Below are 23461 nucleotides of genomic sequence, written 5' to 3' on the forward strand. Positions count from 1 at the left end.
AAGTGCTATTGAGGACAGAGTGTGTGCTCTCTCAGTGCCCATGTCATATGCAAGGCATTTTGGAGTCCTCCAGCACAAGAATAGCAGCCTTGTGTGTGACAGATAGAACTGGCTTTCAGGGCAAAGCCCCTGCCCCAGTTTGTTAGGCTCATAAAGTCTATATGTAACATTTTAGCCCTCGTCTTTAGGGGTGAAATACTGCAACATTTTGGTTTTGTGTGATAAAAAAAAAAAAAAAATCAGTCTTAAAAAAAAAAAAAAAGCCAGCACCACCTCACAAAAACAATCAAGTGATTTAAAGTAACTGGAGAGTCTCAGATGTTAGATTGTTGCAATCTGAAAGTTAATGGGGGAATCTGGGCATCATTGCTCTGAGCAATCTCAGCTTAACTTCAAATGCTCTCCAAGCTGTACTCTGCTGATTGTAAAGTGTGCTGCACTGAGTTATGTCCAATACCACATTCACTTCCAGGCTGAAGAGCACTTGAAAATCTGGAAGTCTGAGGGAGCACAGAGCTAAGTTATTTAAATGATCTGCCTCTCTTACAATTTGAAACAGCTCTTCAGTTTTGAAATGATTAGGGTCCCAAGCCTGTACCATTCCAACTGATTTGAAATTATTCTAGTAGAGGCTTTTTAATATACAGTAAGTACTTCATTGTGAATAAAGTCAAGCAATGGCCTTTTACAAGAGTTCTAGGTATTTGAAGCCAAGGTAAAATTTAACATTGGCGGCTTAGGAAGATTTGATTATTTGATGCCTGACTTATCAATTGCTGCCAGTCACTGACCATTCAGGCCTCAGGCTTGTCCTGTCAGAAAACTTTAGGCCCCCAAATTTTGTCTGGTCTTGAATTCAGGGATTCATTACACCTACTTAACTCCGTATCCTACAGAACCCATCTTACTGCCCAGGATTACATCCCAAACACACGATATAGACATGTACTTTCATGCCTAGAACCTGGCAGAACTCCCTCACTGGGAGAGAGGGAGACTCTGAGAGGACTTCTGATTTATTGCCTATAAATAAGGAAGGAAAGGCAACCTCATTAGCACTCCTGGCTCCAGTAACTGAGAAAGACATTACTGCTGGAAGGAGGGCTCTCCTTGTTAAGGAGCACATCTCTTCACATGCATGTGCTTTCTCTCCAGGTCAGCAAATCTTTAGGTGTCCTTGAAAACTGGAACTATGTCAACAGTAGTCCTCTCCTGGAGTGCCTGGAGTCTGACAGTTTGAGTGTTCAGCATAGCTCTAAACCCCTTGCAAAAGCAAGCTGTGACCCCTGACCTGCTGCGTGCCAGGGGCTGTTTGCTCACAAGCTGATAAAGGAAAGAAGAATAACATTTCTCCATTGGTGTTTTGTGAGAAAGAAGCAGTGCAAACAAGAAAGGTGAGATTAAACAACAGAGAAGCAGAAGGGTCTCTTGGAATTTTTAGAACCAACTCTGTGTCAGTGAAAAAGTGCAGGAGAGAGGGAGGGCTTAAGGCATTTACTTCCCTCTGACAGTTCCTTGCTGTGGCCTCCGGAGGGGAGCTGCCCCTCTCCAGGTGCATGCAAACAGAATTGCAACTGTGCACCCCTCTGTGGTGCCTAGGTATGTTTGCAAATTAAGCTCTAAATGTAGCAATCTTCTCTAAGTAAGGTGATAGAAATGAATTATGTAGAAGACTACCTCAAAACTGCATGACACATTTTAATGGGCTGTTAAGCTCCCCCTCATTAATCACTTTGTGATGCATTTTGTTTTTGTTCCAATGGTTTTTGAAAGTTTGCTTCCTATAAAATGCAAAAAGTTGTCCATAAAACACAGATTCTAAAAGTCACTGGGACTGTTCAGAATTGAAGTGCAACCATATCAATTGCTAGTAACAACTGGAACTGGAAGGCACCAAAGTGTAGCTGTGATAAGACACAGGTCTTTATTTTTCCCAGAGGAATCAGTGCAGAGGGTAATAGCTCTGGAAGAGCTGTGTCACCAGACAGGAAGTCTTTTGCATCTTGAAGCTTATGTCTAGAAAGTCCACCTTTCTGTATAAGTTTCACTCAACACAGTATGTCCTATACAAAGAGGTCTCCAAGTGTTAATGTGGCCATAATGTGAGCCATTTTTCTCAGATGCAGGCTACTCCAGCTATAATATAAGTCTTTAATAACTAGCTTTTTGTTTTGGCCTTCTTGTCCTTTTTGTTTCAAGAACTTGTGTTTCATGTTAGAGTGACTGTGAAGAGATGTGGTGTTGAAATACAGTACTTTTGAAGATGAACATCAAATGCATTTCCCTGCAATTATTTGACATTTAACGTTCTGCACATATGATAAACAAACATCTGGTATTTATTTTAGAAAATGCAAGCGATTTTGTAAGTTATTGCAAGCCTTATGGCTGTGATCTGAGATAGGCAGCTGTCTCCAAACCTGAAATCTTCACATTTCATTTCCATGACCAGACTTTCAGCTTTGACTAACGGCAGCATGTTTCAAGTTCTTTTTCTTTTTTTTTTCAAATTTTCAATTTCATTCAGTTTAAGAAGCATATCTCTCTTGGAAAATGATGCCTAAGGGCCTTATCCAAAAACACAGCCTTTGATAGTTGCCTGCACTGCAATGTGAACATCTTTATTTGAAAGTGCAAGTCTGGGAGCAAACTTGCCTATAGGAATGGGCCCCTACCTTGTAAAAAACGAGGAACATCTCCAGTGTGTATTTTTTTTTTCCAGGAGAGAAATGTTCATGGGTTTTTTTCAAAAATACCTCACTTGTTCCTCTTTCTAAAATCAATTTATTTCCTACATAAGCATATTGCAAGGCACTAGCTGTTTCTACATATGAATTACTTCCTCTCTATTTATTCTACAATATCTCCTAGCATCCAGGAGAAATATTCTTATTGCTGTAGCACTGTCTCCAAAAAATGCAGGTGGGTGACACATTTTTAAGACAAGCATATGCAAGGGCTGGCATATGCATTTTACTTGAGACCAGTTAAGGAGAAAGAAAAAAATAGCATTTAGCTCTGCACAATGCATCACGTAGCAAATCTGAGCAAACTGCTGGATAAAGAATGACACACAACATACACGGCTTGAAATTAATATTGCTTCTTCCTGTCATCATACATAACTAGGCTGTAGTATGGAAGACCTTATCTTCAGGATGAAAATCTGCCTTGTTAAATAAAATACAGTCATTGAGGGAGCTGTAGCAAGGGAGCAGTTTTGCCAGATTTTAACACTCCTACTGTAGGTCTGTTCAACAGCCTGAGAAAATAAAGTACTGAGTGCTGGAGTTTGATTAACAACAGGAAGCTTTTTGTTGTGGGCATCTCTTGTGGCTTGAAAAGCTGTACAATCCATCACTTGACACAACATACCAAAGCAAATATTTTTAGAGAACCGTGTCATTTCCCTAGATAGCATACAGTGCTCTGAGTCAGATTAACTGCTGTGACGCCTCACTGTTCTGTCAAATATTTAATTAAGCAAGAGTTGATCTACTTTCTTAACACGGCTGTTGATTTGGCCAATCATGCTTTCTCATGAGGTATATACAACTAAGACTTAATTCTTTAATTTCTTAGATTGTAATGCTAAGTAGGAATGGGACAGGCTCCAGTAGAAATTCTGAAAATAGTCTAATTAATTTGGTTGGAAAATTACTTCCAAAAGTCTTCATTCTTGACATGAGTAGTCATTACAAGAGCACAACTCCTTGATTAATGACAGGTTGTAAATATTCATCCTGGATTTAAGTGAAAATAGTTAAGCCTGTAAACTACCTCAAATCTTTGTGTAAAATTCTCAGTGATACTTGCAGCAGCTCCATAAAGAAGGTGGAGAGAAAATATTGCTCTTATTAAGATCTCTCCTGAAGAGACTGAAGTCTTTCTCATTGACCTTGACGGCAACATCCTGAAAGCCCCAAAAGGGAAATCAGTGACTTGGCAAACAATAGTTGTGCCTAACAACTGTCCCCAGTCAGCTTGTTTTACTGAACTGATGCTTATGTGACTTGGCAAAATGGGGAAGCATGGAAGAAGAGATGAGAAAACATTCAAGCCAAAGACACAGGAATTCTTGGCAGCAAAAGGGAAATGAATTTTTCTTTAGCAGTTGAAATATATATTTCTCACAATCTTCACCTTCTGCTCAAATCCCTTTCTGCAGAAGAAAAAACATAAGTGTAAAGATTCCCTCCACCTGAAAACAAAGAATAGAGTCAAAAGATGCTATCAAGTTGAGCTACTGATGCTGTGGTCCCAGAATTGAGTACAGCAACTTTTCTCAGAAGCAGATCAGCCAGTTTCTATAGGAGAAAATTTAGGACAACGGTGAAAAAGTATGACTGATAAACATAAGAGAATCTCAGTCATCATTATGAGACTAGTTCAAGAAGGAAAAGATGCAGAAAGCCAAAGAAAAATGAAATCCAGAAACATAAAGGAAAAAAGAAAAGACAAGAAAAGAATAAAAGAAAAAGCTTCTGTGTCTCTGACAGAGAAAAGATAATGCTTGTGTGGGCTGTGTTGCATCTGGATTCATGGCACATTCTCCCACTCTTATGTTAATTTTTTTTTTTGCATAAATCAGAAGCAACTAATTAAAAAAGAAATATTTAATTCTGACATGTTCTTTGAACTGGTGTTCCATCTGGTTCTGTTTGAATAGTAAAATCTGCTGTAGTCATAAAAATTGGCAAGCAGCACTCTGGTAAAGAGAAACAAAAGAGACTCAGTACAGCAGGTTAATACACTAGCATTTTAACTGGAGACATTTCCAGAATTCAGCAAACCAAATCGCTCCAGTATGGGAGCTATAAAGATCAAATGGGAAGGAGAAATGCTGCGCGGGGGCCGGGAGCGGCGCTGCCGGCGGCAGGAGCCCGGTGTGCCAGCGGGGCCGGTGTGCCGGCGGGGCTGGGGGGCTCAGGAGTGCGGTGTGCCAGAGGGGCTGGGGCTCAGGAGTGCGGTGTGCCAGAGGGGCTGGGGCTCAGGAGCCCGGTGTTCCAGCGGGGCCGGTGTGCCAGCGGGGCTGGGGGGCTCAGGAGCCCGGTGTGCCAGCGGGGCCGGTGTGCCAGCGGGGCTGGGGCTCAGGAGCGCGGTGTGCCAGCGGGGCCGGTGTGCCAGAGGGGCTGGGGCTCAGGAGTGCGGTGTGATAGAGGGGCTGGGGCTCAGGAGCGCGGTGTGCCAGCGAGGCTGGGGCTCAGGAGTGAGGTGTGCCGGCGGGGCTGGGGGGCTCAGGAGTGCGGTGTGATAGAGGGGCTGGGGCTCAGGAGCCCGGTGTGCCAGCGGGGCTGGGGCTCAGGAGCGCGGTGTGATAGAGGGGCTGGGGCTCAGGAGCGCGGTGTGATCGAGGGGTTGGGGCTCAGGAGCCCGGTGTGCCAGCGGGGCTGGGGCTCAGGAGTGCGGTGTGCCAGCGGGGCTGGGGCTCAGGAGCCCGGTGTGCCAGCGGGGCTGGGGCTCAGGAGCCCGCTGTGCCAGCAGAGCAGGGGCTCAGGAGCCCGGTGTGCCAGCGGGGCTGGGGCTCAGGAGCCCGCTGTGCCAGCAGAGCTGGGGCTCAGGAGCCCGGTGTGCCAGCGGGGCTGGGCGCGGGCAGAGCCGGGCAGGAGGCGCTCCCGGGAGAGACGGGCTCGCTGCGAGGGTGAGACGCACCCAGGGCACAGGCAGGGACACAGAACCATCCCCCTGGCACTCATTTGCAAGCTCCATCTCACGCATTCATGTGCAGCTTTGATGCAACGCCGTCGTTATTCAGGAGACTCAAAAAATATCTTTTTCCTAATTTATTTTTCTTACTTGAGCACTATTTAAAACCTGAACGCCAAGATACAATAAACTCTGATAACAAAGGGAGGAAAATGTAATCGTATTGGGTTTTCTATAGACTCTGGGATCTAAGCAATCAGCATCTTGCGCCATTCAAATCCTCTCTGTAGCAATGGAGAGAAAGGCTGATTAACTCCCAGTGCTTTAGAAAAAGATTGTTTTACATCTTGCAGGAACATATCTTGCTGTGAAATATTACTTCTTTAAAATGAAAACCTTTGCTTCAGCACTACATTAACTTGCAAATGGATAACCTAAGACATGTACAATGACTTGGTCAAAAAAAAGGAGGAATGTGAATGGCCCCTTTCTCCAGCTAAGATACTTAGGAACCCTTGCTGAGCAATAAATGAGTCAGGAACGTAATACTTTTAATTAACGTTTTCTGAATACTTATTTGTAATTTACATTTAATTTTAAACCTGAGCTTAATCCTCTGATCTGGAATGAAGACAACTATTTAGTGCAGTTTGAATGTGACCTTCCCTGGTTTGTGTTAGAAACTATAGAAAAGGGAAACTCTATAGCAATACTTGCAGAACCACTCTTTTCTGAGAGAAGGGCATAATTGTAGGACTTTCTTTCCCCTAAGTGTACTGAGCAACTAATGCACAAATGGGAAACAAGTAATCCAAAGCTTCTCATTCAGCCTTCTTCACATGCGAATAACCAGACTTTGGGCGGAAAAAATTGAATTTTGCCCATTAAGTTCTTTTGGTTTTTTGTGCCAGCTGCTGTCCTGTCAAAATCAGGGGGTACAGGCAAAAGGGCTTGGTTTATAATTGTGGTATTTTGAGTATAAGTACAACACTACATGTGTAAACACACAGTAATAACTTCTCCTTCCTGTTTCACAGCATACCTATGGTAATGGTAGGAAGCTGCTAAGCAAGGGATGATATGCTGTGCAAAATTAAATCTCTCCTGTCTCAGACAGCACACCTTGATGGTACAGATAGATCTGACTGTGCAATCCCTGTGTTCACTATCAGTTCCACTGAAATAACTGGAATTTACTACAGTCAAATATTTTTGAGAGTTCAGGCTTTGAGTTTTCTATAAAAAATCACAGCAAAATGAGGAAAAAGTGCCAGTGTCTGTGATATACTACTTTTTAAGTCTAATTTCACTGGAATAGGTGTACAACCTGTGTCACATGGAAATACATGTATTTTCTTTTGATCAGCTTTCTCATCTTGGAAAATCAGCAGTCTCTTTAAATCAGTCATTCATCCACAGGAGTCTGCATTCATTTATTCTCTGTTAAATGGAACTGTCAGTTTTGTTGCATCAAAATTCGATTTTCTATTTCATACACATTGTATATGATGATTTTAATTTACTGCTGGGTCACCAAGCAAGTCACTGCTTTTTTACAATACGAGTTTCTGCTACCATCTAGAAAAATGTCAGGTAGCTACAGTTAGACAGTGTGGTGAGGGTGCTGCAAATGTATGGTGAAAAATGAGAGACAGACTGCACATGCAAAGATTATTTCACTTTTTCTGGTATGTTCCTCACAGATCTGAGGAAATGAACACATGTAGATTAAATACTTCTGAGGCTATGACTTGGAAAACTCACTGCTGAGAGTGGTGCTCTTGTCCTGTGCCAGAGGAGGAAGTGGGACAGCAGAAGGGATGCACAGGTCACTGACTACCAAGACAACTTCCCCCAAGTGCTAAAGCAATCCTGGGAAACTGTCTCTGTCCTTCCCTCAGCAAAGCATGATCAAAATTAAGGCAGGAAGATTTTATTTACAGGGTTTCTTTGGCCAGATAATGGTGCCTGGTTTTTGTATCCCCACTCTACCTATCTAAAAGTTGCTCTATCTGCAGTTATGTAAAGAGAAAAGCTATTGATTTTTAAGTGCTGTGGCTTTTAAAAATAAACACAGGATGTATTTTCTTAGTTAAGCATATCATGAAAGGAGGGAACCCTCCTATGGACAGCTAATTTTTAAGGCCTGGTAAGAACATTTGAAAATTATTCTGTGCTATGCTAACCCTTCAGTCCATTGCCTGAAGCTAATAGTATTTGCATTGGAGAAGAACCTGCTCCTGTGTCTGTTATGGCTGAAAGACACTTTAGCCTTTAGTGCAGTAATCTGTAACTTAAATACAGCCAGTTAAAATATATCCTGGTCTGATATGTGATGGGACAGATTGATCTTTTCATCATCCTCAAGAGGATCAACACCAGAAATGAGTTTAGCCTGAAGTGTTCAACACAGAATGCTGCAATGTAGAGAAAGACCAGACTACACAGGTACAGCTGGTTGGTGAAGTTATGTGTAAACAATACTTCCCTGATGAGAAGCCAGTTGTGCCTGAAAACAGAGGAACTGAATCTCAGCTTAATGTTTGGTAAACTGTATTTTCTCTGCTAGCAGCTTTTGTTTACCAGTCAGCTTTGGAGGTTATTCTGACGCCTTTTAAAAGACTTTTTTTGAAACCTTAAATGAAAACATTAGAGGCAAAGACAAAATGAAATTAAGTGTTTCCTTTTTGAAAGATACCTTTCTTTTTCTTTTTTTCTGCGGGGGCAAGAAGACAAATTGCTTTCTGAAGGGCAGGTATTTACCACTTGGAAGAAATCTCATTTATCCTTCCACTCTACCTATTTTGCTACTGCTGTGAAAATGTCACCTAATGGGCAGAACAGAATTGAACTGGGACAGAAAAGCAGGATGACACAAGGACAGGAGAAGTAAACAATAGCTCAGCAACAGAAAATCTGGAGCCTGGATCCCGGGATAGGGAAGGGCCCATAGGACTCATCAACTGCACAGCTTCATACTACTGTGCAGGTGTGGAAAGAGTGAATAAAAATGCATAATCGTCTCTGCAAAGCACTCAGCAGCACACCTCTCATCTCCAGCCCAGCGTCGGCCCCACGAGAACAGAGACCTTTAGCTCAGTAATAACTCTGCTTATTAGAACACATCTCAGCTGTGTGTTCCCAGCCAAGGCTCTGTTTCTGGTCACTGCCCTTAGTCACTTAACTTCTAGCCCTGAGCTTTACCTCACCCTAGTCTGACACCTGCCTAGTCTCGTAGATTAATTTATTTCTGCCAGACTCAGAAAAATCTCCCTCTGAGATACCTTCCTTCACATCTGCACAAGGTCCTGGCTGTTGGTGTTGCTTAAGATGCGTTATTGGTACTGGGTGGGCAAAGCTGCCTCGGCCCCCATAGGGTCTGCAAACCATCTGGGAGAGAGCAGAGAGCTCCCCTACCCCCCAGAATGGCACAAACAACTGATTTCTTGGCGTGATGGCAGCTTAAAACCCAGCAAACTGTAACAAATATTTTGAGTCAAGCCAAACATCTGAACCTGGTGAATGGGAAAAATAAAAACAAAAATAAAAGAGAGAGAGAAGAACCACTTTGTACAGAGTAAGTGGATTTAATTACTGTGAAATAAAGAAGAACAAGATGTGATATTAAAAAAAAAAACAAAAATAAAACTAAACAAGCCAGTGGTGGTTAGTTTAAAACTAGTTTTAGTTTAGATTTAAAGATTTTAATTTCTTTGCCTCCTGGAACCAACTAGTGAAAGTGAGATAAATTTATAAAATTATTACAGTAGTTGCTGAATCAGTGCTTTTGGTGGACACATTTTGAATTTGCTATCTCAGCTCTAAAGGGCCATCTGTCTCCCAGCCATTGAGGGGATGTAGGGCTGGACTGGGAAGTAGATGCACAGGTAATTACAGAGCTACACACAAACTACTCAGATCTCTGCACAGTGGATCCCCTGAAAAAACTGAAGCTGTTATAATGATTAGGCTGGCAGTGGGGGCTCGGAGGGGCTCTGCTTCTGCTGCTCCTCCATATGTTGCACTCAGGATTGCTCGAAGCCACACAGGACTCCCCTCTGTATTAGGCCTGATGTTAAAACATTTCAGAGGGAGGTAGAGAGGATTTTCTTCTAAACTGCATTTTGCACCTGCACTTCCAGAGCAATAAGGCTGCCAATGGTTTTGCACAGTTCTCTGAGCATCTCTCCAGCCTCCCCAGAGTGATAAATCTATGGCTGGGAACTTTCTGGTACTAAAATAGCTCTTAAAGCACTTTGAATAATCAAAAAACCTTCATACTTTGTAGGGCCCTTTTATTTCTCCCTCTCCCTCTAGTTTAATTTCAGTACTTGCCTTTGTGAAACTCTACCATTTATTCCCATGTCACAGTAAATAAAGGTATGAATGTATCCTGCTGGGTCAATTAACCCCGGTTCTGTGCTGTGTCACAGTCTGTGCTGGCTGTGATTTCCAGAAAGGAATATTCTTTTGTCATTCTTTGCCCATGTGCAAAGCATGTTAAGACCGCTAAGATAACTGTAACACTTTCCTACACAAAGCTAACTCTGCTTTTTGTGATTTCTGGAGTGCAGTTATGAACTGTAAAATGACATGAACTAAATTCATGACTTATAATCTAAAGTGGTAGAGAAGACAAAGGACTGGCAGTTTTTGTGCTTTAATGTCAGTGCGCTCCCTAATGATGGGCAAGCCCCACCACAAAGCCTTGAAGTCCAGCTCTTAGGCTGTCCTTCAAAGGCCAGGAAAACTGGGAGGCTGAGATTTCCCAGTTTTCATGCTATTCTATACAGTAATATGCTGCACTTCACTTCTGTACCAAACTCCAAAAGAAACAGAAATAATAATAAAAATAACAGGCACTGACTGTGGACCAGCACATCCATTACTTTTTATGTGAAGTATTTAGATAAGCTTGCTGGGTAAAGTCAGCCTAAACATCTGCCTGATGTAAGAACAAACCTGTTAATGAAATGAATGTGCTGTGCAGCAGCAAATATAAATACTGACTATGTTTTTAAGTGAATACCTGATAAGGAAATCAGCTATGACACAGATGAAAGGTCAAGACACCAAATGATGAACTGCAATTATTTTCAGAAGTGATATGGAAATAAATCAGTATTAATCTATATACCAGTTCACATCAGTGATGTATGCTCCTGGGTTGCACTTACAAAGGAGCAAATAATGAAGAATGTAGGTTAAAAACTAAAGGAATGAAGACAAATGTGGAAGGCAAATTCCATCTCAGAGTTCCCTCTCAATTCTGGTGAAGTAGTGTATACAGAGAATTGCTTTAAATCAAGAGGAGTATATTTTCCTTGCACAGCAGAGTTAGTGTTAAATAAACAACTGATATTTCAATCAGTGAAGGAAAGGGGGATCTCCCAGGCTGTTTTTTGAGGAGGCTTATTGTTACCTCTCTGGCCTTTCTCCAGACTCCTGAATGCTGAAAGATGCAGAGGCAGAATTTTGCACCAGATCAGCTGACGCTGCTAGCGCTGTCTGGTCTAGAGGTCTTAAATTACTGCTGAGGTTGTAGGTGCCAAAGGGCTGGGTGGGCAGTGAGATAGGGACTGGCAGGCAGAGCCTGGTGCTCCCTGTGCCAACCCCTGAGTCTGGAGGTTCACACGTGGTATCAGGTCTGTGCCCTGCTGAAATACCCAGCAGTATGAATTTGGGCTGGTTTGGCTGGGTTTATGTCATATTAGCCAGAACACACAATAAGGAGTTCATCTTAGTGTAAGGCCCCATGACAGCTGCAGAAAGACAGATAATGCTCAATCCAGAGCATACTGTCTACTTATGTTAACCCCCTCTTAATGTTTTTGAACAGATTTGAACTGGCAGAGTGTGTTTATACCAGACTAGTGCCTTTTGGTTTATGGCTGCAAAGTTTTGATCTGATCCCAGGATTCTTAAAGCTGGATTTATGGCTTTCTGCTACCCCAGACATAATGTGAACTGAACATCTCGTGTTGCTAACAAACACACTTTGGTCTCTGGGCAAGCTGGAGGTCTCACTCACTGCTATAGGATGAGAGGAAACTTGTGCCACCCAGAAACTGTCATCCAGCTTGGTGGGAGCACAAAGATTTGTGTTATATGCATTAGAAGAAATATTTTGATAGAAAACATACAGATCCTGCAGTAAAAGCACCCAGAAGGTGTTGCTCCTTGTGGGTTTGAAAACCCAGCCCATGATGAGGATTGATGGCAGCAGAGGTTCCCAGTGACCCTGGTAATAGGCAATCAGTCTCCCCTCAAAGCCACACACGTGGGTTTCAAGTGTCCCTGTGGGGCTCCTCGGGGGCTCCCCCTGCTCCTGCCCTGGGGCTGCTGGCCGCAGCCCACCGGGGCATCCCTGAGCCACAAGGTCTGGCCATGCACGATGGCCTGCGGCTCCTCCTCAAAGGACTGAGAAATAAGATGCAAAAAGACCCCAAAGTACAAAGATTTTGCGTGTTGTTTTTTCAGATAAGTGTAAATGTAACTGCTTTCTTAAATGTGAACATTAAATCTACTCTGTAAAAACACAATTACTGCTGCCATGGCAGGCATCACTTGTCCCTTTTGAAGGAATGCCTTGAAAATGCAATCATAAAATCCTTGTGCATTATGGATTTCATTAACATTGTACTCCCCTAGGATTCCCAATTGCACAATAACAGGAGTTCTTTAAATTTTAAATACCACAGACAGGAACAATTTCACTAAAACCAGATGTGAAACCCTTGCATGGGCCTTCTTACTGGTTCTAAGTACTGAAACTGGCTGGTAATTGATACCTATTAACGTGTTTGTTGTTCAGATTACAGAAATGGAAACACTATACTATTTTTCCTGTGAAAGGATACATTAATGAGGGACAATGACTTACATTGCAATGGCAGTTCCCTGCTCTTGATTAAATTAAAGGTCTGGTTTTATTTTTTATTTTAAATTATGCTGTTTCAAACTGAAGGGCAGTCAAGTGTGTGAAACATAAGTGCAATAAACAAGTAGGCTGAGCTTAAGGTTGGGATGCTAATAACATCCCATATAACAATAAACTACCTTCACACATATTTTTGGCAGCCCTTGTTCCCTCATGCATATCTTTATTCCATTCATATTGGAAAATTCACAGACTTATTAAAGTGTTTTTAAAGAAGAAATTCAATCTAGAGCGACTCTGTTTCTGATTAAGGAATCACTCCAAAGCTCATGTTAGTTGAGCAATTTTCAAAGTGTGTTTGAGGGCAAAAATAAAATGGAGAAAGTGCTGGGCAGACTTGCAGTGCAACTATACAATGGTTATTTTGAATCTAAGCTTTGAAATTGATTTTCTAACAACTAAGGAAAGGAAGGGAAAGGCAACTTTGACTTAACAGAGCCTTGTAAGCAGGTGGAACTCTGACAGACTCGGGAGTTCATACCTGTTAGCCACAAAGAAGCAGTCTAGTTTATCCACAAATGAATAGGATTCAGGTCCACAGATGGAACTCATGCAAATCCATTACTAATAATGAGCCAACACTATTTTCCTAATTATTTTCATCAAAATGGTCCAAAAGACTTCAACAGCTCAAAGGAGACAATAATATCTCATGCCCTCTAGACGTCCTCTATAGATACCAATGTCCTTTGGTTGATACTCAACAAGGTTTTCTGTTTCTTTTGTCTTAAAAACATTAACCTTGAAGAGAGAGGCAAAAGGAAGAGAAAGACGAACTATAATGTTTCCCCTGTACAAAGAAACCCCAACACACTGAGGAAATTAATATTTGGAGTTGTTCTGCCCATGTATGATTGTACACAGCTCATATAGATGCCCTAGTTGCATATGCAAATTAGCAGCTCAAAGACAGATATCACTGTTTAACCAGCTGCAGTGTTTGTGTAGGTATGGAAACCTGCAATTATGAAAAAATTAATGGTTAACTGATACACACAAAACTTCTGTCTCTCAGACAAGGGCATATAGGCAGAAATTTTCACTTTGAAGGTTCTAAGTTCAGCACTGCTGTATCCTCAGCTTTCTTTTTTTGCTGCTGAATATCTCCTAGAGTTCTGCTCTGTGCAGCAAAAATCCATTTATGCTGCACTGCACAAAAGCAAATACTTCACATAAATGACTAGTTTACAATAGCATGCACAACAAAGCAGAACAAAGTGACCTCAGTCCTTCACATACAAGTGCCTTCCTGCTTTTTATAAAATATTACAATTTTTTTTTCTATGGGTAATTTCAGAGCACTTTATCAGTTACATGTCCTTGGTTGTTTGTCTGTAAGCTCTCATGGAGAGGAACATCTGTTCCCAGGGATATTTGTGCAGAGGAAACATGGGACTTCAATATTTTATCCAGACACAAATTCACAACATGCACTTACTGCCAGAGGCATCAAGACTTTGTAGAAGATGCAGGTTCATATGCCCAAGGACCCTCCCATTGAGGTCTCTGGGGGTCCAAAGCCCTTAGCACCCATCACAAGATTGTCAGTTAGCAGGAAAGCATTTAGAACACGTTGGAAGTTTGAATTATCAGTGTCAGTGTAGAACTAAACCACAATAAAATAAGCTTAATCAGAGCCAAATAAGAATTATCAGAGCCAAAGATGAGTTAAGTTGTTGTGCCTTGCAAAAGGGGATGATATACTGAATCTCTGAACTAGCTCAGCTCCTTCTGCTGCACAGGTTGTGCTCTGCAGCATGTGTAAAGCATCTCTACTCAACACAAGTTGAATCTTCAAGCAAGAACTTGTAGGCTCATTCCTGCCAACAGGACACAGACACAGCCTAATTGTTCTGTGATGAAATCTGCCTTGGGGACGCTGCTTCCTCCACATGGGCGAGAATGAGGTGTCCAAGGGACTGCTCAGGGAAATGGTTCCTGCTGCTTTTTCCAGTCCAGGAGCTGGGTGAAGAAGATGAGAGCTGTGGCATGAGCAGCACAGCATGCAAATAACCACCAGCTTCTGGGCAGATGTGGTAGCTGAAGGCATCAAAAAGCTGCTAAAAATTATGCTCAGTGCTTTTTTTCAGCCCCTGAGCACCCTGTTTTATGGCAGGAGGAAAAGGAGGCTGAGAAATTCATGTGCAGGAGGCCTGAGGTACCCTGAGCTGTTTTAAGCATAAAACCTGGAGTAGTTTGAGTTCTATGTCTGTTATTAAAGAAGTTTATGGTCAAAAGAAGTCCTTTGAAACTTTTTCTCAAAAAGATCTAGTTCTAAGTGAAAGGATTAATATATACAGATATAGGTAATATATAGGCACGTAGTTATCATAACTTAATAAAGTTAATAAGCACACAGAACACATGAATGAGATTTGACTAACTCTCTTGTTTTGATTATCTGGTCATAAACAGCGACAGCAGAAAAGAAGGAAACAAAGGAAAAGTGGCAGCCCTGCGACCAGATGAAACACATGGAATTTGATTCTGACGCATTCCACCCTTTTTCCATGTGCATTCCATGGATTGCAAGTGGCAATGATTAATAACAAGCCTTGCACGTAGATAAGGTTGAGGAGATTTTAGTGTTTATTCCTAAATAATGAAAAAGGATCAACAGATTTTTTTTTTTTCCTTTCTGAAGGCTGATTAGGTCCATTGTACTCGATTGCCAAGAGCTCAGGATGCACAGGGGCCCCCGAGCAGGACACCTGAGAGTCCCCTTGTGTGCCAGGGATCAGAACTGAAAGATTTCCCCCTCTTTCTTCCCTTTGCTAACTACTACTCAACATGTTTTTGAGCTTTCTTGCAGACATCAAACCTCACAGGAAACATCAGTGTGAACACTTGTATGAAAGGCTAATAAGGCATTGTTTTTATATGTCAGTTAGTAATTTCCTATAGAAAATAACAGAAGTAGGAGGAATGTTTCAAACCTATGAACAAGTTTTCAATATTAGTAATATAATATGCTTAAGCATTTCTCTTAGCTTTTGCCAACAGAAATAGATTCTAGGTTTCAGGTAAGTAGTGTAAGTCAACTTAAAATTGAGGAAAATCAATGTTTTTTCATATAATGATATTAATACTTCCCTGCTAGTATGGTTTTTTTGTACACAGTAATTGATATGAATAAACTAAACCTGTTCAGGAGTTATATACCATTCAGCTATGGACCTGATAATATATAACAAACAACAAGTCCAAAGTGGCTGAACTCAAGGAGCCTCTTCATGGTAACAAATGTTTGCAGGATTTCTCCTGTGCTAGCAGAGCAAAGCCAGGGCAGCCCATCTTGGTAATGAATGTTGTGTTTAAGGATGTGGAAGAATAGCCACCAGACAGAGACCATTGAGCTCATTCTGTGAGTAACACATTCTAGAAGGGACATAGGTCTTCTGAGGTGAAATCTGAGTGCATGAACACACCACATTGTATTAATGCTTAACTGTAATCAGCTAGAGACATAGCACATGCTCAGTTTACTGGGACATTCCACTTTAAGTGCATGTTAAGCTAATATTGACTTTTCCACTAAACCAAAATCTCTGTTATTTGTGCCCAGAAGACTGCAAAAACAATAGATGTGGGAAGCAGAAGAATTAATCTTCCTGACCTTTTCTTTTTCTATGCCTTTGGGAGTAAGTCTTTTTTTGTCTGTCTAATGGGGAATATGAACTATTCCCTTGCAACGATTCTTAAATTATGTAGAAGTACTCCACTGCGTTGTTTTTTTTTCTTTCTTCTGCTTTCCCCACATCCAATAAAATCCACAGAGTATTATTAATAACATCTTTAAAATGTTATCTTTTTACCTGTATCCATTCCCTGATAGAATCTTCCCCTGGGGTCCATCCATTCTCAGGGTAATTCAGCCGGGACCTTTCTGAAGACCAGATAGCGCTGTACTGGGAGGAGACAGTGATTTGATCAGAGTGAATTTCTCCTGACTCCATGCCTAGTGGTTCCATGCACTGGAAATCTGAAGGAAAATAAATTACCATCATTATTATGGTCAGCTTTTTTGATTTAGACTTTGAATAATAAGAACATTTACCTGCTTTGAATATGAATATCTAAAGAATTTATTTTTATGTGACTTTGAATACTTTAGCAACTTTAAATGAGGCAGTGTTGGGCTTATGGTGTCATTCTTAATACTGCCATTTGAGTTGCCATGGCAATTCCTGCAATAATAATACTGTACAAATATTTTAGTCCAGTATTGTGGCCATTTCAGTGCAGGACAATAGAAGTGTCTATCCTAGGCTAGCACAGATGCTCCTGTGGATTCATAATATAGAACAATCTATGTTCACCTCAAAATTATGCAAAAGCCCAGAAAAGACAAATTAGATGACTTTACAAAATAATTTGATTTTAAAACTATTTAGTTCAGTACAAAAGATATAAAATGCTTAAAAATTTTTATTAAAATTTTAACTGTTCCTTTTTGGATTCTGGACACTGGAATGAAATAGATCAACAAAATTTGAATTCAGGCCACAAAATTATTGACCTAAGGAAATTACCACCTCTTCTGTAATGTGGTGCATTGTAAATGAGTTGATCATCTCCATTCAATCTCTTTTTGTTTACACAAAAATTACCTAGCTAATTTAGAATCAATTGACTTCCTAATCACTACAGTGAGTTCAAAGGTTGGTAGGACAGAGTGACTCAATTCTTCTCTCAATCTTTAAAAATAAAGGCTCCAACCCCTCCTAAGGCAAGAGAAGCCACTAGCTTCAGGCAGATCCTCACACCCAGGTGCTCTTGGGCCTTTATGTCAGTACAAGAGCCCCCCAGTACAAGGGCAAGAGAAAAAACCCCATGGGCCTATGCTTCTGTTCAAAGACTTAACACTATAGAAATAGAATTAATTCCTTTATTGGAATTTAAGCTAGCATAACTCCTTGAAATGGAGTTGGATATATTTTGGATATATGCTCCTTTTTATTGCACCTTCTCTGGAGCTGATGTTTCCTCAATAGGGGTGGGTGCTGAGCTGAAAATTTCAACAACCATGAGTTGGAAAAATGGCTTTAAATATGTGAAGTTTTGGGTTTTCAATGAAAATTAAAGTATTGTGAAAAAAAAAAATCTTAAGTCTTTTATCAGGGATCCAAAAATTTACATTCAGAAATGTTACCAGGGTGTTTTATAGGAACTGTAGTTGGAGCTTCCCATAACTCAATCATACCAACAGCATTTCCTGTGGAATAGGAGCCCGTGTCCCAGTTCTGTGCTGCTTCAGTGTATTAGGTACGTGGTGAAGGACTGAAGCTGAACTACAGCAGGGTAAGACTGAAAGGAAAGGAACTTCTGCCTGAAACCTAAAGGAAAGCCATAAGCCACTACAGAGAATGCAAAACATGATAGGGGGGAGTAATATCAAAATACCTAAAAAGTGTCTAGTTTGATCTAGACACTTTGGCCTTCCCTGTAGTCTTCTGAGAGGGACAAGTAATTCCTGGGGACACATCCCATGTCTGAGATAAGTAGATTGGGCTGTTCTCTGGAGGTGACCAGACAACACAAAGAGTAAGGGTGGCTGAAATTAAATGAGAGAATTCGCTTCTCTAAGTCTGCAGCATATAAAATGCTTCCTCTTGTCATCCAAAAGGGGTTTCATACACACCAACTTCTGTTCTGCTGTGTTAAAAACTGAAGGCATCTTGGCATAGCAGATATTATTAATTCTGACTTCAGTGTGATGGAGCATCTACAGCCTGGTGAGGGTGACTGTGGAGGAGGGGGACATGGGGGACACAAGTTGTTTGTGCTGGTTATGAAGGGATGGAAGCAGCACCTACATAAGGAGAAGCCAAAGTAGCTGAAGGTACAATGCTTCCCATCCACGGAGGCTGTGAGTCCCCCATTCCCTCTTCCTGCCTACATGTGTGTAAGAAAGCTCTTAAAAAAAGGCATGGAGTGGAGAGATGGGGAGTTACAGTTAAATTTTCAGTTTGCTCATTTTTCTTTTGTGTCTTTTTTGATTAAACAAGTACACCAAATCTGTATGAATCTGCTCAAAACTCAGTAAAGACACAGAAAGGAGAGGGAGTTTGATATAAAGTGCGTGCTTTATCATTGAGGAAAGCAATGAAATCTGCAAGGACATGGTGTAACACAGCGTGTTATTTTCCTGTTTCCCTCACTTCATTTCATTCTCTGTCCAAAGGGTAAGCATGAAAAGGAGTCAACTGAGAAAAAAATACGAGACAGAGAACAAAGCTTAGCTAGCTTATGAAATGGTTTAACAAGAGCACATATATTAAATGGGTTCTTTTTATTCAAAAAATCGATCATCAAAGCTTATTCCATGCAATAAAAGAAGGCTTTGGATAGTGCATTCATTGTTCATGTTTCATTGTTTTAATGCAAGTGTTCAATTGCTCTGCATTCCTGCGTTTCCTTGGTCAGCACAGTTTTTCACAATAATTATCCCAACTTCCTGGCAATACAGTGGAATAAAACTGTAAGGAGAATTCTGCTTCTTGCACTTCTTTTCAAAGGGCAGCTGTTCTTTAAAAAAAAAGAAAAAGAAAAAAGAAAAAAAGGAAAACAGAACCAATCTTTCTCTACCCTCTTATTTATTTAAGCTTTCTTTAAAGCTTCAGACAACACCTGGTGTGCAAGAAGACATAACAGAGAGTATTTTCCAAGAAGCTCTGCGGGACAGATGAATACTGACCTTCTGAGACACTGCTCTGTGACACACTGTAGTTTGCTGAGAAGCCCTCCTTTGCTATTGCACTGTCAGTGTAGAAAACCATTGAAAGAATCCCCGTTGAAGACCGGACACGTCCTGGGTTGTTTTGCCCACAGTAACGCCCGATGTGGGGGCCAACTGCAAAGAAACAGGATACAATAGTAAACTGCCAGGGCTGCTCTAACAATAGGTGCCACTACAATATCCTCCCAAAGACAGTCCCTCAGCAGGAAACGGCCAGCCTCTGCAGCAGCCCAAAATAACAATGCCATCAATAATTTAGTGATGAACAATAAATTGTTTATCCTACCCTGGCAATCGTACTTCTAAAATGCTCCAGATAGCGCTCTATGAAGCTCTGAAAATGTACAGAACCAGGATTTAGAAAAGTGTCCTTCAAAGTGTGCAGAGGGGGCAGTGATGCACAAAATTACTCATACAAAGCACCACAAGTATTTTCCAAAGTGTGATTGAAGCACCAATTTATGACAAGAGCGACTGAATGGCCTGATTTGCCAACCTAGTACACAAGATGCTGTGAGGAGTTCTAACCGTGTCTTCCAGGTTTTATGCTCTATACTGCAGATGATCTGTTAATTTAATCTCAAACTTTGAAAAACATTTTTGCCTCATATTGAGTCTATGACCAACATGACCAACATCATTCCCCTTTATTTAGGCTTTCACACCCCCATAGCTCTTTTGCCCGTATGGTCGATATTAAAGAATATTGTAAGAGAATTTGAGATTTAAATCTTAATCCTTTCAAAAGAGCAAGAATTTCTTAAGTATATCTCCATGTCACAGAATACACACACATACACAGTTACATGATCTCCTTCATGCTAATACTGTATAAACCAGATTTTGGTATTTTTCAACAATTTCTGTGCAGTGAGATAATCTTTTTCCTTAATTAAGCCACTCAATTCACAACCAACATATGTGGCCTTCTAGCACTTGAGCATTTCCTACAGATAGGTCCCTAGGCTGTGGAATGGTGGTACATCTGTGCTTACAAACAATAAGAGAAGATAATGCTAAAACCCACCCATGGAGTCAATCATGAAAATAATCGTGAGGCTAATGCTTACACCACTGACTTCCCAGGCTTAAATTAACACCTTGTCATTTCTCTAGGAAGTCCATTACACTTTCAGTTTAAAATATAAAATGTTTAGATATCCTAATTATTCACAGTTCAAAGAAAATCTACAGCTAACATAATTTTCTAGTCCTTTATTGGCATTTTCCAACAAGTAAAACAGTTCCAGCTTGGAATAACTTATTAGTTACTTATATAAGCTACACATTTCTGTAAGGCCCTAGAATTGCCAGGAAGAGGGAGCTCAGATGTTATAGCTCTTGCTGCCAGCATGTGCTTTTCTATCCATACTCTGGCCACAGTTACTCTTCAGTTGCCTTGGCAATCCCATGGCATTTGAAATACCTGCCAATTCAGACTTATTCCACTAAGGTTGTTCAACGCAGCATTGATAGAATGAAACATCCTATAGAGAATATGAATTGAATTCTTCCTCATCCTAGAAATCATTAAAGCTTTGTGGTTTCATTTTTCAGAGAGAGAAATTTGTTTAGACTGTTAATTAGAGCTTTGAAAAAACACAAATAATGCCCCCACAATTCAGGTACTGCAGGTTTTTGGTTTTGTGTTTGCTTTTGTTTTCTTTTGCGTTTTCTGTGTGCAAACAGCTCTGATCCTGCTCTTTCTCAGAATGGCTTTCCAGATTATAGCTGCTGATGGTGCTCTGAACTGCGAGAATATAAGGAGGATAAGGCTACCATGTTCTGGTGCTCTGAGCCTCCCTCCTCCCATTTCCTGTAGGGAAGCCTCTTTGAAAGGACAAACAGAAGAGAACTTTGTTTAAAGCAGACAGGCTTTAAGATTCCCCATGACTCACTGGTTTATAATTTTTAAGACATATTTAGTGATTATGCATTTGAGTCTTCAACAGATTGGCCCTGCCATCACAGTACTATTCCCTTTGCCAGCTATGTGGATGCAAGTGCCAAAAATGTGCAGAATATGACACAAAGAAGTATTGAATTTTTTGTGCAATGTGTAAACCATAGCCTGCTGAGCTAATACGATATTGATCTGAGCACAACTGGATGAAATAGAAATTCTCCTTCTTCCATAAATAGCTAACACAAAGTTCCTCCCTTCTATTCTTTTTTCCATTCAAGTCTTGAAAACTTTTGAATGACAATAAATTATCAAATATTTCGTGTGTCACCACATCAAATAAATGCTGTGCAGCAAACCCATCTGAGGAGTCATTCAGGGGGTCTGTTTAGGTAGACTATGCCACTGGTTATGTTCTACCATCTTCCTGACAATTCCTTAGGAAACGAGATGGGATTTCATATTAGACTGCCTAGAGTTCTAAACGGGAATTTTGGGGCAGAGGGTGCTGAAAAGTCACTAGGCCAGCTTTTAACTGTGGACCATCATGTTCCTATGACAGCATCCCTCAGGAAGGGCTACTCCAAATGTCCCTTGGATTATGTCCTCACTCAAGGATGGATCTACACTACCTGCAGAACAAAGGCAGTTCAGTGAGCCAGGTACCTCATCTGACTGCCCATGCTGTAGCAATCCTGAGACCTTGGCTTCTCTTTTCACTGACACAGTATTATACAGTGAAAAACTGAGAAACTTTCTGGTTAAAAGATGGAGGGACAATTAAGAAACCTATTTTGCATGCATTTCCCAAAATGCAGAATCTAATTCTATAGCTTGAATAAACCATTGATTAGTCTTAATAAGTATTTTGGAAGGTTTACAGATCAGAGTGCAGAATATATAGTAAGTGGCTGGTGGTTCAAGACTAAACAGAAACCTTATCCTTACTGATTCTTCTTTTCTTTACTATTGTTTGCCCTTCTGCACAAAGAATATTGGTACAATGAAATTCTGAATATTACTGAAGTACACTTTTACCCATCTAGCTGAAATATTAGCTTTTGGAATTAGGTTAAGAACACACCCCAAAAAACCCAAAAGCAAGGAAAAAAGGTATATCAGACTTCTAAAATATTATTAAAACAAATGTTTTGTTAACTAGCCATGTATTTAATTTTAAAGCTGTTTTTTACAAGCTTGCACATATGTTGTGGACAGTATCTTCAGATCACTATGATTTTTATTGAAAAAATATTTGCACACAATTTAGGATGCTGAAGGAGAAACAACCAAAAAATTAATTCCATCTTCGCATTCCAGTAGTCAACTACACTGAGCCTGTGTATGCTCTTAGATCTTAATGGCTTCTCACAAGAGTGTAGAAAGCAACCACAACAGGAGAAACACACTTAGATTAATAGCAACCTTCATTTGCACTGATGTTAATGACTGCAGTAAAGCATTCTGCTTTGCTCTGTAATTCAGTGGAAGCTCTTGTGGTATTGACTGAAGCAGCAATGCTTAGGCTGTGGTTCTCAAACCATATGTAAACCTCTTTAAATTACGTTTGAGCCCTAGTAGACAGCCTATAGAGCTTCAAAGAGAGCTGCATGATGAATATGTGCAATTCATCACTGAAGCTAGTCCTCGTCTTGAGTGGGCTATTTTTCTTCAAAGTCATCAATGGAGTGTTCTCAGCAGATGCTGGCTGAGATATATCTGTGCCTTGGGCAAAGATATTTTTGATATCTAGTTTATTCATGCAAAATCATATCTTTCTGTTCTGAGATCTACTCGCTCTCCTGCTCTAAATCCACCTGTTGTCTCTTTCAAAGCATGGTCCCTTTTCTGTACAATATTTGCAAAAAGCACCTGTAGTTTTCAGATATTCCTCAACGGGGTTTTTTTCATGAAACAAAATGCCAGGTTTGAGACATTCCTGAATGCCTAGCATTCCCCTCTTGAAACAGCAAAACACTTACACCACTGTTTAACTTCAGTCCTGTAAGTGTCCTTGGTGAATTCCTTTTGAAGGCAATCTAACTGTTCACATGCTTCAAAGATAAGCACGTATTTTGTAGAATCAAGTAGCAAATACTCAGCACTTGCCAGCTTCAATCCACTGAAAGGACAGCCAGGTAGGCTGAGGACTCCATGATTGTGACAGAGCATTTCAGGATTAACGTCTTTTTGAATGACTGTTACAGTTGCTGTCAAATTCTCTAACAGAAAA

At 40.7% G+C, this 23461-nt stretch overlaps 1 protein-coding gene across 6 annotated transcripts in view; it reads right to left on the minus strand.

The window, feature by feature from the left end:
- NRP1 (neuropilin 1) overlaps positions 1–23461 on the minus strand; it is a 114484-nt gene that overhangs the window by 35473 nt on the left and 55550 nt on the right. For all 6 annotated transcript variants that reach the window (XM_084201440.1, XM_084201444.1, XM_084201443.1 and 3 more), the window contains 2 exons: positions 19284–19439; positions 16402–16568 (listed from right to left, as the gene is read on the minus strand). In XM_084201440.1, the coding sequence (XP_084057566.1) occupies positions 16402–16568; positions 19284–19439 (323 nt within the window). The remainder of the gene's footprint in view (positions 1–16401; positions 16569–19283; positions 19440–23461) is intronic.

The sequence above is a fragment of the Fringilla coelebs genome, assembly GCF_963513975.1.
Source record: "Fringilla coelebs genome assembly, chromosome: 1".
In the NCBI taxonomy this organism is placed as follows: Eukaryota; Metazoa; Chordata; class Aves; order Passeriformes; family Fringillidae; genus Fringilla; species Fringilla coelebs.